At 34.8% G+C, this 18,828-nt stretch overlaps 1 protein-coding gene across 1 annotated transcript in view; it reads right to left on the bottom strand.

Annotated features, from left to right (window-relative positions):
* The window catches only part of ANGPT1 (angiopoietin 1), a 151,701-nt gene that overhangs the window by 60,808 nt on the left and 72,065 nt on the right, over positions 1–18,828 (bottom strand). The window contains exon 4 of the mRNA XM_036406337.2: positions 12,880–13,112. Coding sequence (XP_036262230.1) covers positions 12,880–13,112 — 233 coding nt within the window. The remainder of the gene's footprint in view (positions 1–12,879; positions 13,113–18,828) is intronic.

Genomic DNA, 18,828 nt, shown 5'->3' with positions numbered 1-18,828 from the left:
TAGAACCCGACACAGCACCGGTGCTGAGCAGTGTTCTGCTGCACCTGCTCCCAGATATTAACCCTCAGCAGAAAGCTGGGGTCAGCACCTGAGGCTGCAGCCCCTCCAGTTTTGTTAGAATGGCTTACCTGTGCTTGCAAGTGAGAGAGCTCAGATATATAAGGCTTTTTTTTCCATAGTCAGGGAAATTTAACTGATTGATAGCTATGTGTGCCCAGGTTAGAGTAAGACTATTTTTCTGCTATCAGTTGTAAAATTAAATCAATAGTTAATTAGTTTATTTCCTAACAGCTATCACAAGTGGAGAATGATTTCTTTTTTTTCCCAGGTTTAAAGAAATACCAACTGACTACTAAGAAAAAGTAGCTTCTGAAATATTTACTAATCTAGTATTCTCCTCTAGGAATATGAAATTGAAAGCATACAATATCTGTTTTTTCTAGCTGTATGTAAATTATCTAATTTCATGTCAACTAGGAAAAAAATTAAAATAATCTACTTGATTTTTTTAACTGATATTTCTGGTTGGTTTTGAAAAAATTAAGTTGTCTCATTACTTTTCAGGTCTCCATCAGATATCATAGCCTGTGAATAGCATAGCCTGTCTATAAGCAGGTCTCCATCAGATAGCATAGTCTGTGAATAGGATAGCCTGTCTATAAGCAATAAAGAATATTAAAATGCAATTCATTATGTTGATTGAATCAATAAATCACAATCAGAATTCCTAAATTATTTGAGATCTGAGCTGCTATTGTGAAATCAGTGACTGAGTTAATCACTAGACTCTTATGTCCTTTAGTGATACTGACAACAAATGAAAAACAGCTGTTTGTTTTTCTGTATGATGGTGACTTATTTGGACAGACATGCAGAGATTTCTTTAGTGTCTGAATGAATTATTATATTTTCATTTTTTCAATGTTCTATTTACATAAATATAATTTTCTTATAGAGTAGAAGTAACAAAACGGCACTTAAAATCATTCATGCTTTTGAATTCAGATAGGAAAAGTCTTTCTTCATATCTTATTGTCATATATAATTGACCTAAATTTTAGCTGCATTATCAAAACCATCTGAGGTAAAAATTATAGCCCATGTTGAACAGCTCCTAAAAAATCAAAAAGGAGAAGGTTGTAAATTGGTGGTTTTTACCTAAAGCTGCTACATTCCAGGACAGGGTCATACAAGGACTGCCAAATGATGGTTTCTGTCTAGATCCTGACTGCAAATAAATTTTGCCTTGATCTTGTCATTGCTCCAGACATATTGTGGGGAATCCTGCATTTCTGTAGGTGACCCTCTGTCTCTGACCTCTTTCCCAGCCATTTGGGTGCAGCTGCTGTGGACCAACAAAATTCAGTTACAATGGCAAATAATGCCTGGCTTGTAAAGAATCAAACCCGGAACAGTTTGTTAATGTTATGCAAAGGATGTTACTCAAACTGTTACCCAGTGAGGAGGCCTGGAACAGTGCCCACACATGGATATATGTTCCCTGACCCAGCAACAGCAACCACAAACAAATCTGACAGAATAAGGTGAAGATTTTTTTTTTATTTTCAGGAGGAAAAATATCCAAAGACTTACAGTTTTTCTGACTTATAGCCAGAGGACAGTGCTGTTTCAGTGTTCCTTGTCTTGCATATACCAAGCTCCACTTGAGAACAAATATTAAACTGCAATCTAATGGCTGACTGTGATACCCAATGTTGCCTGCAATAAGGCAACCGTGTGACAACACCATTGTGTTGCAAATGTTACACAAACCAGAAAAAAAAGCACAAACCTGAAGGCTGATTTCAGTTCAGGTATGCTCTCCAGATAAATACAGTGATGCCTATGAGCTGAAATGATAGCTATGCAAGAGCACACTTGGATCCCTCTTAAAATGGACTTAAAAGCATATGTTCATTCAAGTTCATATTACACACTATCCATTTTTCTTCCACAAAACATGTTTCTGGATTGTTAAAGCTACCACTGTCACTCAGTATGAGCAATGAAAAAATAAATAGAAATTAAAAGCCATTGAGATGTACCTAATAAAAAAGTATTGCAGTTATTTATTCTTGATAAAATATCAGAAGCTTTTTATGCATCTAGTTAGTCAAATAAAAGTTTTAAATGTGAATTTATACTTAGTTACTACCCAATTCTAGTTGTTATAAAGACAAACTATCACTACCTGATTCAAAACTTTCTCCAATGTCAATTTTATTTCCTACTTTATTAATTCTATGTTTTATTTTCATCTCCATAAAGTCTGAATATCTTAAAAAACCAAAATAAAATGGGGGGATATTAGTATGAAAGCTGCTTCTGTATGTCTTGGAGTCCAGCAGTCTTCTCAGATACATTGTGCATGCTTGTGTACTCATGTTTGTTAAGTAGGGAGGTGAAAGAAAATTTAGGACTGGAGTTTGGACAGGCACTTTCAACAAAATATGCATTCACCAAAATGCTTTTAAAGCTAATATTTCTTTGCAACATTGCTCTGAATCTAACAAAAAGAGCAGGCCATTGGCAACTTGGGAAGTTCATTTTGACATACTGGAATAAAATATTTTTGTTCCGGGAACTATTGTTCCATAATCGTGTTTATAGATTATAAATTTGCAGATTCTAGTGTATAAAAATGTTTTATCAAGGCCCCCATTATTCCCAAATGAAGTTATAAGGCTAGATACCCCAGGTTACTTTGCTGCTCCAGCCTCTCCAGTGTCCCATCTCCAGCATCAGGGCCCTGGAAGTCATGGGGCTTCCTCACTACTTTCAACAATCATCTTCAGATTTTTTCTTCTTATATGCTCATAATTACTTATTTTCTTTTTATTTTCTTTTCCTTTAGGACTTTTCTTCTCAGGAGGGCCCTAGGATTTTGCAAGAGCTTGGCTAAAACCTGGCCTGAAAAAAGTTTTCAATATGAACAGATGTTCAAAGGATTGAGGAGCAATATAAGCACAAGAAAGCATATCCAGGAATTTACAATATAAGTTCTTCCTCCACCAGATGAAATATCTGCATCTTTAATAGGTTTTGAAAGAGGTCTCTTCCATTAATTTCTCCAGTTAACATTTTTGAAGCCACGTTATTTTTCATCATTCAGCGTCCCATACCAAGGAACTCCATACACATATCATGGGAAGGACAATTTCCCTTTGTTAGCTTTTAACAAGAGTGTTCCAGCTGGTGAAACTGCATTCTTAGCTGAAAGTGTCAGTAAGTCTGCACCCATGCTCTAGAAGCCACCTACAATTTCTACTGCAATCTCCTTCTATTATCTTTTGCACCTCCCGAAGTATCTCTCATACATTTAGTTAATGGTATTTCACATACTCAGTCATCTGTCTTTGTAGATTTTTTTGTGTGCAATGTGGGTTCCAATATTTTATTCAGTATTTGAACATACCATGGATTATGTGGTACAATTTTTTTTCCTGATTTCCTGTCTATTCCTCTATAACAATTTAAAAAATAATATTTTCATTTAGACCATTAACTGATGAGTAACGAACACCTCCTGCATCTTTCATTTAAGATGCAGGAGTTGTTTGTTACCTTCAGTTGGGAGCTTACCTTCAATTGGGAGCTTACCTTCAATTCATATGGGTGTTTTAGAAGGTAAAAGAAAATAAAACTCTACAATTTCTTTCTTAGGCACATTCATTAGCTGAATGGTGACAATAGAAAATGCTGGCCTTCATTAAAATGTTCAGACTCTGTGACAATATAAGCATGTGTATAATTTTGGATGTCTAAGGGAGCATGCACATTTTGGATGTCTAAGGGAGCACTTAGTCCTAACCCCAAATGTGGTGCAGTCACAGAATGTCACTTACAGGAACAGTGCTGGTCTGGCTATATCTGTTGGCTGGTTCCATAGCCACAGAACAAATGGGAGACGGGAGATCTTGCAGAAAGCATTTGGGTTTGTTATAGGGGCAAAAGGGGGAGGCAAGGTTAGGGATTTTGTTTGGTTGCTCGGTTGTTTGGTTGTTCTGTTTGTTGGTTATACTAGTTGTTTATTCTGCTGTAGCAGCTCAATGATCTTGATTTACCCCGTGACCCTACAGTCACTGGACTTGATGGAGAAGTGGAAGGATTTTGTTTCCAAGGAAAAATGGCAAAAGCAAAAATAGTCCCTTTGCTCTCAAACTCTAGACCTTAATGGCCACATGCATCGTTCTCACTGCATGTGGGAGGCCCAAAGTGGTGTGTGAACCTTTCTTAAGTACAATCCAGAGTAACTACCAATCCATGCTGAAATGCAATTAGCAGGGCTACAATGATTCTAACAGCCTAGGCATTAGTCCAGTACCAGATTTGTTAGGAGCACTAAGGTTCATTACATAGAAGATTTTGAGATCAATACTTTTAATATGGGGAGGAAAGGAAAAAGGTGTACTCAATTAGATGTCTCAGGTTAACATTTATAGACATGTTTTAGCAGCTAATAGAACATTACTTTGCCCTCCCACACAGCCTCTAAGAGTCTGCAGTAAGAAAGGCAAACAATTGCATAGCAAGAGCACTCAAGCTATCCAACTACTTATTAAATAAATCATTTAAAGCAGAATTTCCCTCCTGTAGGGCTGCAGGAATTAACTCGGTCTTGGAAAACGACATTAACGTAGAGAGCTTTCACCCTCTCCAGGGCATAATTATTTAATACATAATAAATTATATACAGTTATCAAGTTTGTTTCCCAATAAATCCAGCCTTAGTGACTGGCAAGAACAATAATACTTCAAATCACTATGCATTTGAAAGAAATCACTTAAGAATAACATAAAATGGTCCTCATTAGTGAGCTGCAATAGAATGCCTTAAGGCCCACTTACAAAGAGATAAAGACACTTAATTATCCAGCTGCAATATAGTTCCTTAAGAGTTTCTGCTTGAGACAGCAATTTTGTGAGTAACTAGCTCTTCACTGAGAGGAGAACTAAAGAAGTCTTTCATTAACTGTACAAGGAGATTAAGTTGCTGGCATTGTTTAATACTTCTAGTGCCCATGTTTCTTTAATTGATTTATATTTTTCCACACAGATACCCTAATGTGCATTTGATGTTTCCATCTGAGAAATGGTATGCATACAAAGAAATTTTTTACTAACAAGCCATTTGGGTGACATTGACAGTGCTGTTAGTTGGTTTATATATTCTGATATTCTCTGTAATATCTTTGGTGTGAGTGAATAATGCCAGTTTCACAAAACTGAGTGAAGAGGCACTGACCTATACTGTAGGAATGAGGGTGGGTAATTGATTTTAATATAAAAATCAAATAATTTATATACACTTCCAGTTTAAAGTTTTCAGTACAAATAAATATTGATCTGCCGTGATCATCAGCAAGTTAATAGGGATAAAATATCAGAATCCAAAATTCTGTTTTGAAGAATTTACTTATTTCAGAACTTAATCTCTATTAAATTACAGTATGAAAATATTTTTATTTTCAAAACATGATTATATGGATTTTTTTTATTTTTATTTTTTTTTATTTTTAGAAAAAAACAACACAGGTAGTGATCATATAAATAAATAAACAAGACTAACATCAACACTAAATATAAACTCTAACATTACTACTACCTTTTAACAGATAATATGGTGAAAAAGGGTACTTGTAGTTGTAAGTCACCTCATCATGGAAAAACTCACTTGGACAGAACTTACTTTATTGATCTAAAAGAAGTCCAGACCCAAACTCTGAAAATGTTAAGTGAGTCAGATAAGAATGACCCCAAAAACTGTCCAACAGAACTTTCTGAGCATCTCTGAAAATTGAGTATCAACAAAGAGAGTATTCAACAAAAGCAGGAATTGCATAGCACCTGAACAGAAGAAACAAAAAACACAAAAGCTGGTGCTGATGTGTGTGTTCAACTGAACATCTCCATGACAGCACAAAGTCAGAGCAGCCTCTGACTGCAGCCCTGCAGCGTTTTCTGGATCATTTGCTCAAGAGGATCCAGCCTCAGTGAGAGTAAGGGGACCCCTCTTCCCTGACACTGAGGGCAAAAGAAAGATTCAGTTTTTCTCCAGCTTTCAAAATATAAATAGGAGCAGATCACATATTGGAATGCATCTTTGTAATAGTGAGCTTTGTGAAATGCCAGCAAGCATTTTCTGATAGTGATCTTCTGATCTCTTTTTAAATGAAAAGTATTTCTGTTTTGCTTTAGAATATCTTAATAAAAATGAAAGCCTCATGCTCATAGAATCTCTAAAGATGGAGGAAGTAGAGAGAAACTGAGAAAATTGATTTTTCCCATAATCTTGAACCTTAGCTGAAGTTATCTGCTTTGACGTCTTTGGGAAAGTTAAAAAGTGTATGGAACACCAGATGATTTCAGCACATTAAACTGCATTTTGTTTAAAGCTTTGGTGTAGACATTCTAACTTTTACAAGTCTGAGGTTTTTAATTAATTCTTAACAAATAAATATTTTTAAAATTAATTAGTATATCAAAAGCATCATGCTTTGTTCTTACACCACAGTATATTGGAACACATTGATAACTAAAATACAATTTCTGGTTTAAAAAAAATCTGTCATTTCATGCATGAATACATTTCTTAAATGATGTTTCAAGCACAATACTGATCCACCTCAAACCTACAGCTTTCAGATGAAGCTGATCAGAATCTTCTGTGCACCTGGAACAAAAGATTCTTCTATGTTTTGAAAGAAAAATAATGAAGTAATTTATGGGACACACTCTAAGTTTCTGCATCACCAGTTATGTCTCATCACGTTGGAAAAAACCTTAATAATGTCAAGGATAAAGTACCAAGAGGAGGCATGGGCTTAAGGAATGAAATGTTTATAGAGAAATGGTACAGAAAAAACTAGCTGTTGCCTCAAAATATGTCTCAAATGAGTACCAATATTATTCTTTCTATGAACAGAAGTAAAATGATCAAGATCAAGACCTGTATCATAAAACCTTGCTCTTCTACACGGCTAAAATCTAGTGGATTTAAATATTCTCATTATTGTATTCCAATTTATGGCTGATATAGAAAATTTGTATTATCGAACATGGTCAAAATACTAATATTTAAAACTACTGTTCTCTTTTTCTGTCCTGCATTCCCACCAGGATTTTTTATTTAGTTTGGTTTTGGCTTTTTGTGGTTCTGGTTGGTTTTTGGTTTTTGGTTTTGGTTTGGGTTATTTTTTTTTAATTTTGGGTTGTTTTTTTTAATACTAGCCTTTATTATAAAAGGTGTCTTTGAAGTCTGCTTAATGAAGAAGGCCAACATCACTGCTGAGGCAATTCTGCTTCTGTCAATGGAGTTTCCCCTGAGCCTGTAACCTTCAGGTCATTTCTTTGAAGTTCTCAGTCTATTCTCACTCTTTTCTCTTCAGAGTAAATTTTTACATCACATCAGCTTGGGAATAAGAAGTGGAATAGATTGACTACTGTTTAATTTTTTTTAAATAAATTAATTGCTATGCCATTAAAAAGCATGAATTCCCTTCAAATGAACTTTTGGACGTATTTTTTTCCCCTATCCATAAACCAGGAGATCTGTACCTTTTCTGAAGTGCCAGACCCAGTAACCATGGTATTTATTTTATGAAGTCAGTAGGTACTTCTGGGGAGGTAAATTCTTAGCTTATACTTGTATGATTTTGAGAATTAAGCTTGGCATCTTCAAGAGGAAGACAATTCTTCATTTCTCTTTTACTAAGAGGCCACAAAACCAGATATTCATGACAAAATTTCCTCTTCTGTTCCATTAGTTTTCTGAGGTAAGTAAGTTTAGGCCAAACATTTTAACAAGGTATATTATTATGCAGTCTGGAAAACAGCCAAAGAAAAAAAACAATAGGACAACAAAAATAAATGTATGGTGAAATATGCTTTCCCACTGAATTTTACATTCCTTTATCCTGTGGGTAGGACTACCTAGGCAGTTACCACAAGTTATGCAAATTATTTTTGAGACAATATAAATTCAATAAATTTTCTTATACTGGAATCAAAGACAACTCATTTTTGATTGGGCACCTTTTGTGACATTGGCTTGAACCATAATTTCCCAGTGGACCAGTATCCTTTCTAAAGTAATTGGTTTGAACTTGCATACACATCTTTGATTGCATTAGCTATTGCTTAACATAATTTGTAGTATATACCTTGTTTTGGGGTTAAGGAGTTTTTTGAGTAATATTCATGTGACTGTCTACTTTAGCACTACATAATTTCTCCATAAATAATTTTTCTCATGTGGCAACTTAGAAAGTACTTCACAATACTATTTACATGTTACAGATGTGTTTGACAGTGATAGTAATGTGCTTTATAAATAACACTCTAAGAAAAATAATACTCTAAGTAGTATGAGAAAAGACCAGTTCAAAGAAAACAATAAGCACAAAACCTTTTATGACCTTTTCTAAGAATAATTTGATTCCTATCCATCTATAAATTAATTTCTATTTGTTATTTTCTACAGGTGAAGCACTTTTGCAGTCTCAGAAATAATCATGCAATATCTCTGTGATTACTCAGGCCTTCACTGCTATGTTTTTATCACCTCATCTTTTGTTGGGGAAAAGTAAAAGTTTCATGCATTTATCTACAGTTTAATTTTGAGATTACTTCATCTTTAAATAATTATTTTAATATTCACCATAGTGAAAAACCATTTCCTTTGAAGGCTAGTGTCTGAAGGTGCTTTTATTTTAGAAATTCTTCTGTAGAAATTTACTGGCCGATGTTGCCAAGGTTTTTGCCCCTGCCTAAAATATACCAATATACCCAGACAATGTGACAAGTTTGTTTAGCCACAGACACAGGCCAAAATAGAGACCTGTGAGTCCCCATGGTACCCTGCATTTATTTGACTCTCTGTAGGATCTGTGACCTGTTAGAGTGTCTGTTTGAAGGATTACATGCAACTGAAACTCTAGAATCACTCACACTGGGAGAGAGGTGGGTGGTATTTTGGAAACTTAACTAACAACAATTCCAAGTTTTACAGGTGGCCCTCCTCTCAAAACTGGTCTGTACCAAAACTGACACTGAAAATGGGATCTGGATTTTCTATTTAGGTCCACCTATATTTAAAAGAAAATTCATTTGTGTTGCTTTTACCTTTTCATTTGTTTTTTTGAGTTTTTTGTTTGGTTGATTTGGCCTGGTTGGTTTTGTTTATTTTTTTCTCTTTCTCATTTGCCTTTATATGCTTCAGAAACTCTCCTAATATATGCCTAGGCACAGTGGAAGCACCAAAGCAGATTTCTTAGGGTTGTCATCCAGTTCTAGAGACTTTGTTAGCTCCTTACACTGTTTTACTGAACAAAACCAGTTTCTGTTCAGCCCTGTATCTCTATACTACTCAGCTATATTATTCATAGGCTCCTAACAGGAGAATTTCAGATAGTGTCACAATTTATTTAAATTAATCTAAAAATAAGTCTTCTGATATGATTATGTCACTACCGGAGTAAATGTATCTCATGTTCTGTAATCAAAAAACAGTGATTATCACCAGATTTGTTTCAAATTTATTGGTTTAGCTATATTCCATTTTTCACTTTCGCAAATGGGAAAATCTTCAATACTATGACTTAAAAGAAAAAGAAAATAATTTTCCTATCTGTGACTTATCCTGGGAGAGAATTTACACATGGATGGATGGATGGACGGATAGGTGGGTGGGTGGGTGGATGGATAGATTGATAGATAGATAGATAGATAGATAGATAGATAGATAGATAGATAGATAGATAGACAGACAGACAGAAAGACAAATTTTAAAATATCATGGCATAAATGTAAGATAAAATATAAACACTTACATTATTAATTTAAGAAAATCTGACAGAGATACTTAAATCTATTCTCAAAATACTACAGGATTTAGACATACTTTGCAATTCCTCTCAACTCTTTTGTTCATATAGGTCCTCACCTTTGACAGTCTGGTTTTCCAGACTTGATGCCTCACTTAGGTTGTGCTTTCTGTCAAAGATGAGTGTCCCTATTAGAGACCCAAAGTTCTTAATAGGACCCATCCTTTTCTACCTCTACAGCTTTCTAATAATAAAAAAATATTTATCAATATCTATGATATCTAGTAACCTTTACCTAAATTACATAAGTCCTCTCTTTTATCAATGGAAAATACTTCCCAGTGTTATTAGCTGTTCCTTTTCTCCCTATCATTAATTATTTTGGGCATTTCCATAACAGCATTCCACATATCTTCTTTCCCACCTAATAGATCTGTATGTTACAGCTCTCTCTCCTCATAATAAAATTGTTCCAGGACTCTAATTTTTTCATTGTCCTATTCTTTTCTGGACCATTTCCATTTCTGCTATATCCCTTATGAAATTAGAGGACTGAGATTTACCGAAGTATAAGACAGAAGATGTGTCACTGATTTATGTATCACTCTTTGTTATTCTCCATTTCCCAAGAAACACCAGTTCTCACAGAACATTTTTTGTATCAAGATTTGTGTAAGACTACCCAAACTTCATATTTGGGTATAAATTTAGAGTAGATCCAGTGGTACTTCCCAATATGCATACATTTCATCTTCAACATATATTTTGATAGACTGAAGTTGGCATTAATTTTTGGCACAACCTTCAGTACGTTGTCTTCATTAGAGTGATCTTGTGCTCCAGGAAAATATTATTTTAACTTAAGCTATCTGGCTACTTCTTCAGCTGTGAATGTACCTACCAAAAACACTGGTCAGTTAGACTTAATCAGACAATAAGAAAGAAACATTTCTTCACTTGAGCATTTCTTGTTAAGTTATTCTCCTCAAAGAAGAAAGGTATCCAAAGAAAATTCTGAACATGATAATACACAAAAGGCAATGGAGTACAAAATCAAGGGCTTAGTTAGGCTATTGAAGTTGTACTTAGGCATTTACTGTGCTAAGCATCATTTACTTCCACAGTTCCTCAGAACTTAAAAAGACTGTTGAAAACTCAGGTTTTCAGGCACCTGAATTTGTACCCAGGAGCCCAATTTTAAACACCCACTTCTGTATTCCTCATTCAAAGTTTTTATAAGAAGCAGCTGAGGAAACTAAGTTTTGGAAAAATGTTAGTTTGTTTGTTGTTTTTTTTTTTCTTTGAATCATATTCAAGACTGTTAGAAAATCTTTTTAAGCTTTAAAGAATTTGCTATGTATCTCTGTATGAGAATAATATATCTTTCATTTTGATATTGATTTTAAAATACTCCTGAGCTTTAATAGAACACTCTGGACACAGAGTTTGCCAGGTTTCTTTGCCAAAAGGCCATAAAACATAATAAAGGATTTGCATTGCATCACAATGTTTCTCTACTGATATGAGAACAGCCTTCTATGAAACATGTTATTTAATTCCAAATGCTAGGGAACTATATAACAGAATGAGCAGAAGGGAACATTTAGGATGAACACGAGAGGAGGAAAACATTTTTTTTTAAAGTAGTCTATCAACACTGGCCCAAGCATGCAACACTTCCAAAGTAAGAGATGTAATCCTCATGACTGGAGTAGCTTATGTTTAAGCCACACAAGTTGCATGGGAATATATAGCAGAGAGAAAACCCACATTGCCTTGAGCTGAATAGTTTGATTGATCTAGTATGTCCTCTGCTTCTTAGAGAGAGCACTGAATAATGATACAGGTGACAAGTAATGATGCAGGTGACAAGTTTTCAGTTGGGGCAGGCAATGGGTTAGTTGTTTGCTGGTTTCATTTTAGTATTTTGCTGGGTTTTTTTTATTTTATGGCACTTAGAGCTCTAGAATGCTCTAGAATGACAACAATCTATTATGCTGGGCTCTTCAAATTCTGATACCTCTCAGAGAACTCCTTGATCCATGCTTCCACAATTGCTAAAAGACTATACATGTCTACAGTTTCTCACAGTGTTTATCCTGTACCTTTCTCAGAAGGATTTTTATGTTGTCATTTATGTATGACTTTGCCTTATTTTTCATAGATAATAATATATTCTTCCAAGTGTACCATTTCCATTTTGCACAGTGGTTTCTACCCCTCCCTCAACCAGTTCTGGTGAAAGGAATTTCTTTCTTAAGATGTTCTGCAGTGTCCTTGGCATCTGAAAATTGAAATTCTATCTGAATTTCTGTATATGTTTCTGTAAGAAAACTGTTTACTAAGAAAGACATACTTGAGGAAAATTGTCCTACAGAGTCTTTACTGAGCCCTTCTTTCAACATTATTTCTACCTTTTTTGTTTGGAGCACCCAGAAACAAACAAAACACAGCAAGACAGAAGAAAGAAAAATGGTCCCTTATTATAAATAAAATCTAATTCAATAGAAGAGATTAATCTCCTGGATGCCTACCTGTAGCACCATAAGAGCCTACAACCAAAATAATTAATATTATAAACCATACACATGTAAAAAACTCTGAATTACTTTCCTTTGGTTAGTAGCCTGTTCTCTCCATTGACTGAAAAGGAACTCAAGAGTAGATGAGGTACTGTTAAGTTAAAATCCATAGCTGGTTGGCTTACTTCCAGCAGAAGGAGACAGATACTCAGAGGAGCATATCAATATTGTTAGTACAAAGGCAATGTAATTATGGCCTATATCTGCTATGGTCAAGATATAAAAACTCAATGATAATAAATTCAAAAAATCAAATATGGCTGTTGGTGCAAGGATCAGCCTCAGCATTGTCCGAACTTTATCTGATTTGTGGGTCCTCATCAGCTCTTTTCTCCTCAATTTTAATGTCTTTTTCTTTCTTGGAATAAGACAATGAAGTTTTGATTTTCCAAAAATTGAGGTCTTAATTCACAAGACGTTTCCTAGTACTTCTAATATACTTTATAATGTACTTTGTAATGCCATTTTCTTACCTCCTTCCTTGGAGCAGAGGGTGATCAGGGTGTGAACCGTATCCATCAATTCAAGCTGCTGTTTCTGCAGGACACTGTTATTGCTTGTTGCCTTGTTTAACTGCTTCTCTAGTTCCTGGATTATGTAGCTTTGTCGTGTGACTAAGCCTTGCAGGTTCTCTTTTTCCTCCTTCAAAGTGGCCAGCTCCTCTTTGTGCCTTTCTTCCATTTCTAGAATTCTGTGCTCAAGTAAACTGAAATGAAATAAAACAATTAGTAAATATTATTTCATGCCATCACAGTTAATAATACAGAAACCAGAACATTCTTTTCAGTGTATAATTCATTACCTAAATCAATAATTCTAAAATATGTCACATCTAGTAATTCAGCCCACTGAGTCAACCATAACTGATCTCTAAGACTGAGATGTTTGCATGTTGTAGTGTGTAAAGGGCATGGAACTGCATATGTAGGTATTGCTCTGATTTACAAATATCCACAAGCATAGGGCCAGTAAAACATTTGAATGTAAAAGCTGAAGCAGAAGAACCTGAGGTAGGTAGAGGAGAGAGAAGAGCAGGATGTTGAAGAGGACATGGTTGGTAACACGAATAGATCAATATGATGAGACAAAAAATCAGGACAAACTGCAGAAGAATTTGTGAAGGGTCTTGTCAGTGAGAGGAAAGCATTATAAATTATGGAGGACCATCAAGGTGTGTGGAACCCACAATAAATGTACTTTTTGATGTGGTTTGTAAAGCTGGGATAAGAATTTCCCACCAGATGAGCAGTACCTGGTTTCACATTAAGAATAGTACTGATTTCCCAAAAGGTAAATCAGCAACTTGCATTTTAATGCAGGATTCCCTTTTTCCTTGAGTCTACACTCATATCCCACGAACATTCCCCAGCCATATTTGGTTGTTCCACAAAAGGCTCCTCAGGCAGAAAACTGTTGGGCATCATGCTATGTGATCTGCTTACATCAATTTTGATAAAGAATTTTGAGCATGTGGAGAAACCCACTTTCTCTGGATTAATATTCTTTTTCTGGTGCCCTTTCCATCCTGTGCTGGAAGTGTTCAATTACTGGGATCAAAGGCATATCAGATTACATCTAGAAAAATAGTGCTGTTGTAGACTTAAAGGACAGCTAACATCTGTCAACCACAAACGAGAAGCATTTCCAGGACAGTGCTTTGATGCTGTGGTGGGAATTTAACAGAAAGAATGTATTAGTATTAGATAAAGAAATTAATTCAATCTCGCTGTTACTTTCTCTTTGGGGTTTCTGTTGTATCCACCAAAGGTTGTGTTTCTCATGCCCAGAAACTAAGTGGTGGTTAAAAACTTGCCAAAAAACTGCTTCCTGCTCAAGTCAGTCTTAGGTTTTATTTATTTGCACTGTCCCTCTACCTTTGTTTTTACTTCTGGATAATAGATCAGTGGCAAAATGCCTGCATAATTTTAGGTCATTTAACCTAACAAAGGAATGTTATAAAATCCATATGGAGTTGCTTCTACTTTATATCATGGAGCCTTAATATGAGCTGTTAGAGATGATAACAATGAAAGATTAAATTCAGGCACCAAAATTTGCTGTGCAAGCTAGAATGAGATAAATTTTTTTTAAAGCAGCATTTTTTTTTCTGAAATATCATAAATGTGGAATTTACAAAGATCTGGAAGAAAACATACTTTGTAATATCAGCGTTTAGTTCTTTGAAAATCAGAAGCATCTGAGTAAAGGGAGCAAAAAAATAAAGATGTGAGGGAAAATACATTTTTGTAGGGTCCCAAACACAAAGGAGAATATATCTCATTTTAAAAGGCTCATTAATTAGAAACAAAATAAGATTTAGTGGACTGAAACAAGATGGTAGAAGGTTACACCCTGAAAAAAATATGGATTTTGAAGCCAAAGACTATAAATTATTTTAGCACCTTATCAGAGCTGTGGCTGATTTTTCATCACTCGAACACTAACATTAAACACCATGGTCTAGATTCACATGGATTTTTTGAGAATGTATATGTGGTAGCCTTTGAATTTTCTTATGCAGAAAATCAGATGTAGTTTAGTTTGGCAGAAGTGCTTGAAAATCTTCAGATAGATTTGGTTCTAGTCATAAAATATTGTCAAAGAAAAACACCTCCTTTTGAAATTTATCAGTTCTGTTCACAGAATAATTCTATTCACTGATAATTTTTCACAGAAATTATTGAAGTCCTGGTTGGGACTCTAGATTTTACCTTTTTTGATAGACTAATTACATCAATGCTCTTGGGATAGGAGAAAGGTCCAGTCTGTAATAGAATGGGTGCTAGGCCGGGCCACGTCCCAGTCTGACATCTTACAGTCCCCCAAAATATTGTGTATTTTCAATGCAAGACAGTGTCATTCAGGAAGATAGAATATAGCTTTTTGGTTAAATAGTAAGTAAAGACAAAAAAGTTCCCTTTATCCTTATCCATGTCATACACTACAATGTATTTTCTTAATTCCACAGTATCCTATCTGCATGTCCACAACTAAATAATTTCCATATCTGAATTATTTCATGTCAAAGAAAGAGCCTTTGACAGCCAAAGTTTATGCATTGCATTATTTGTTTCCCACTGTGGCCTTCCTAAAACCATAGTAAATGAATCCAGGGGGATGACAATATTATTTGTGGCAGCACTGACCATGTCAAGCAAGAGAAGAGAAGCTGACAATGTTTAGAGCTCCACAGTTTGGCATCTACGGAGCCAGACAGGAAACAGATGTTTTGTGGCTTTAATAATAATACAAACTAATATTTCTGAGTGGTGTGTCAACATGTGGTGGAAAGATGGAAGTGTCATAGCACTTGCTTCCTTTGTTTTCTATGTAGATTAAAAGTATTGTAATTATAAATTGCAAAACTATGCTAATTTCAGGAATGCATATATATTCATGCAATTGGCTTTCTATATCCATAAATCTATATCAGATAAAGTAAGTCCGGAGGATAGGACAACTCCCTGTATTTCTGGGAGAAGTCCAAAACATTCATTTTTGTTTTACTATGAAAAATAAGAAAACTTTGGTCAAATCTCCAAATGAACAAAAGCAAAGTCTTCACACAGATTGGGGATTTCTGAACTGGACTGTTCCAAAAGGAAGAAATCCTTCAATAGCGTGAGAAAAGCTGCTCTTATGGCTTTAGACAACAATATGGCCAGAATTGTTCATTTGTATTGTTATATTAATATTTATTATAGATAATTTAAATTAAAAAAAAAATTGCTTGGAAGTTCAAAAAAATCTTGAAACTGATTGAAGGCAATTTAAAAGGTATTTAGAGTTTCTTTAACTGTGGCAAGACCACTCTGTTGCCTTATTTTGTAACATCAGACAAACTCTAACAGACAAACACCATTAAGAAATAATTTTGCTGAGTGCTTGATAAAGATATTTTTTCAAATTTTTAAAGAAGCATTATCTAGGAGAACATTAATTTAACACACACACAAACACACATGCAGATCTCAAACCCAGACAAATTTAATATTTCTAAGGGTTAGCTATGTCTCGATGTCTAATATAGTGGTTTTGGTGGGGCTAGGAATCTATTTTCAAAGGAACAAATGATATCTTGGCTTTGTCAGCCTGTGGAATGACTTGGTGCAATGCCTCAGTGCAACAGTGGTATGTCCAGCTGATTCAGAAAAAAAACCTCTACTAATGCTGGAGAGGGTAGAATACCCATACAGAAGGCAAAGAATGACTTCCAGTGAAAGCTGTTGTCATTTTGAAAGGTGATGAAGTAGAACATGTAGGAAACACTCTGGTAGCTGTCCAAGGGAGAAGGAAAATATGGTTTAGACAATCTGCCTTATAAGGTAGTTTAATCACTAATCCATTCCAGACCACAGAAGTTTAAGAGATTTTTTTAATCTTTGCTTTCAGAATCCTCAGTTTAGAGGACTTGTGAGAACAGGATATAGACCAGACCTTGGAGATGGACATCTTTTGCATTAAAATAATCTTTTAAAAATTATTATTTATTAAATATAGAGATAAAACATACCTTTGTTGAGGTATTCAATAATTAAAAACAAGTAATGTCACACTAGAAAAAAGGTTTTTTGGCCATATATAGGTAGGCTTATTTTATTATATATGTATGGGAAGACAGATGGGTAGAGGATTTCAATGCTTACTTTTGAGTGCAAGAACATTATTTTACCAAAGAAAGCCTGAAACAGCTTCTTTGTACTTCCTTTTAAGTGAGTGAAATTTTCCCTATGTTTTTAGGTGCTGACCATGCATACTACCTTGGGAGTCTAATACTGTCTGATCAGTTTAAGGAACTATGAAAATATGTGTCCCCCTATTTCTCAGGGCCAGTAAAGTAACATGTCACTTAGCACCAGTAAGCCTACTTTTTATATCAATGACAAGATAATTCACATAAGTGAAGTGTAAAATTGGGATTTATCTTTTTAGTATATGCACAGCCTTCAAATCAAACTTGACAGACATATTGTGTTTCCTCATCTTTCACACAGTCAAACACATTCAAGAACCATTCTTGAGTCCTTGCTTTTTATAGCATACAGTAATTCTTGTACTGAATGTGTTAATCCAGTATTATTTTCTGCAAATTCAAGCAAGATTTTATGTTTAAATTTCACTTCCACGATTTGTTGATGGAAGATCCAGAATTCCATTATATTTTTCCTCATTTGTTTCATTTTAGAAAATAGAAAGTTTTCTTACACTTGCTTATTGTAACAAATGGCACACTATAAATCAAATGCAGCTGGTACACTCTGGGGGAAAAAAAAAGGGGGTTCATAAGGCACTTAAGAAGGGAAATCTTTCAAGAATAAATCAAAATAGCATTTAGAAAGCTCTTGTGGGAAAAAAATGGCAATGGAAGAAACCACCGTTTACATTATAGTGGGTGGGAACCCACAAAACCAAATTATTTATGGCATGAGAACACTCAATAGACACATGATTCTAAGGCAAATGTGACTCTACTTATGCCATAGAATATCTTCCATTTCAGTGGAATAAAAAAAAAAAAAAAATTGGCCCCTCTTCTGAGCAGAGACAGGCAGTAAAGAGAAAGGCCAAGAATAGACATATTTCTAGTCTAAAGAACATGCACTGCTCCCTTGATGATATGCAGTGTTAATTTTATTTAAGAATAATTTGCAAGTTACTATAGTACATCAACGGTCAGTTACTGTTACTATGAGATTTTTGCATTCCTTTAATCCAAAATTCAATTGATTGAACGTGATTAATATCTTAATTTTTATTTTATATAGAGGAAATTTTAGCACAGAGACACAATTTATTAGCTCAAAGTACACGATCTCTTTTGATTGTTTCTGCAGAGACAATAGCTCCTACACTAGATCCCACTGTGCTGTCAACCTATTGCAAAAGAAAGATTCTTTCCAAAATAGCTTACAGTCCACCTACATAATGTGGAAGAAAGGATTTGTCTCCATTTATTGGTGTGTAAGTGATATGGAGAGGGATTATGAGTACCTAACTGCAAATAGCTACTAAACACAGCCTGATGAGTAATCTGCCAATTTTGTTTAAATTTAAGCAAGCTAAAATTGTTGGCATGTCCAGAAGCCTAGTGTCTGCTGAGGTCACCAAGATTTGTCCCACATTCAACTTGACACACACATAATTGATTTCAAATTTAGAACCTGCAAGGCCAAGTCTACAGTTCTCTGTGAAGAGATGATGATGATACAAGAGTGGATGATCCACATTTTAGTGTAATTATAACACTGCCTTCTCCCTAATTTTATCAGTCCAAGGAGACTTTAAAAGGACTCACACAATGCATGCCAGGTCCTTGCTTTGCTACAAGATAAAATTCTGTGAGCTTTTTCATCTATGAATAAATACCTCTACCTCTGAGAAAAACAACAAAAAATGTGCTTTTAAAAATAGCCCTTCTTTTC

Source organism: Molothrus ater, chromosome 1 (assembly GCF_012460135.2).
Source record: "Molothrus ater isolate BHLD 08-10-18 breed brown headed cowbird chromosome 1, BPBGC_Mater_1.1, whole genome shotgun sequence".
Lineage (NCBI taxonomy): Eukaryota > Metazoa > Chordata > Aves > Passeriformes > Icteridae > Molothrus > Molothrus ater.
This window is presented reverse-complemented; position numbering and strand designations above follow the sequence as displayed.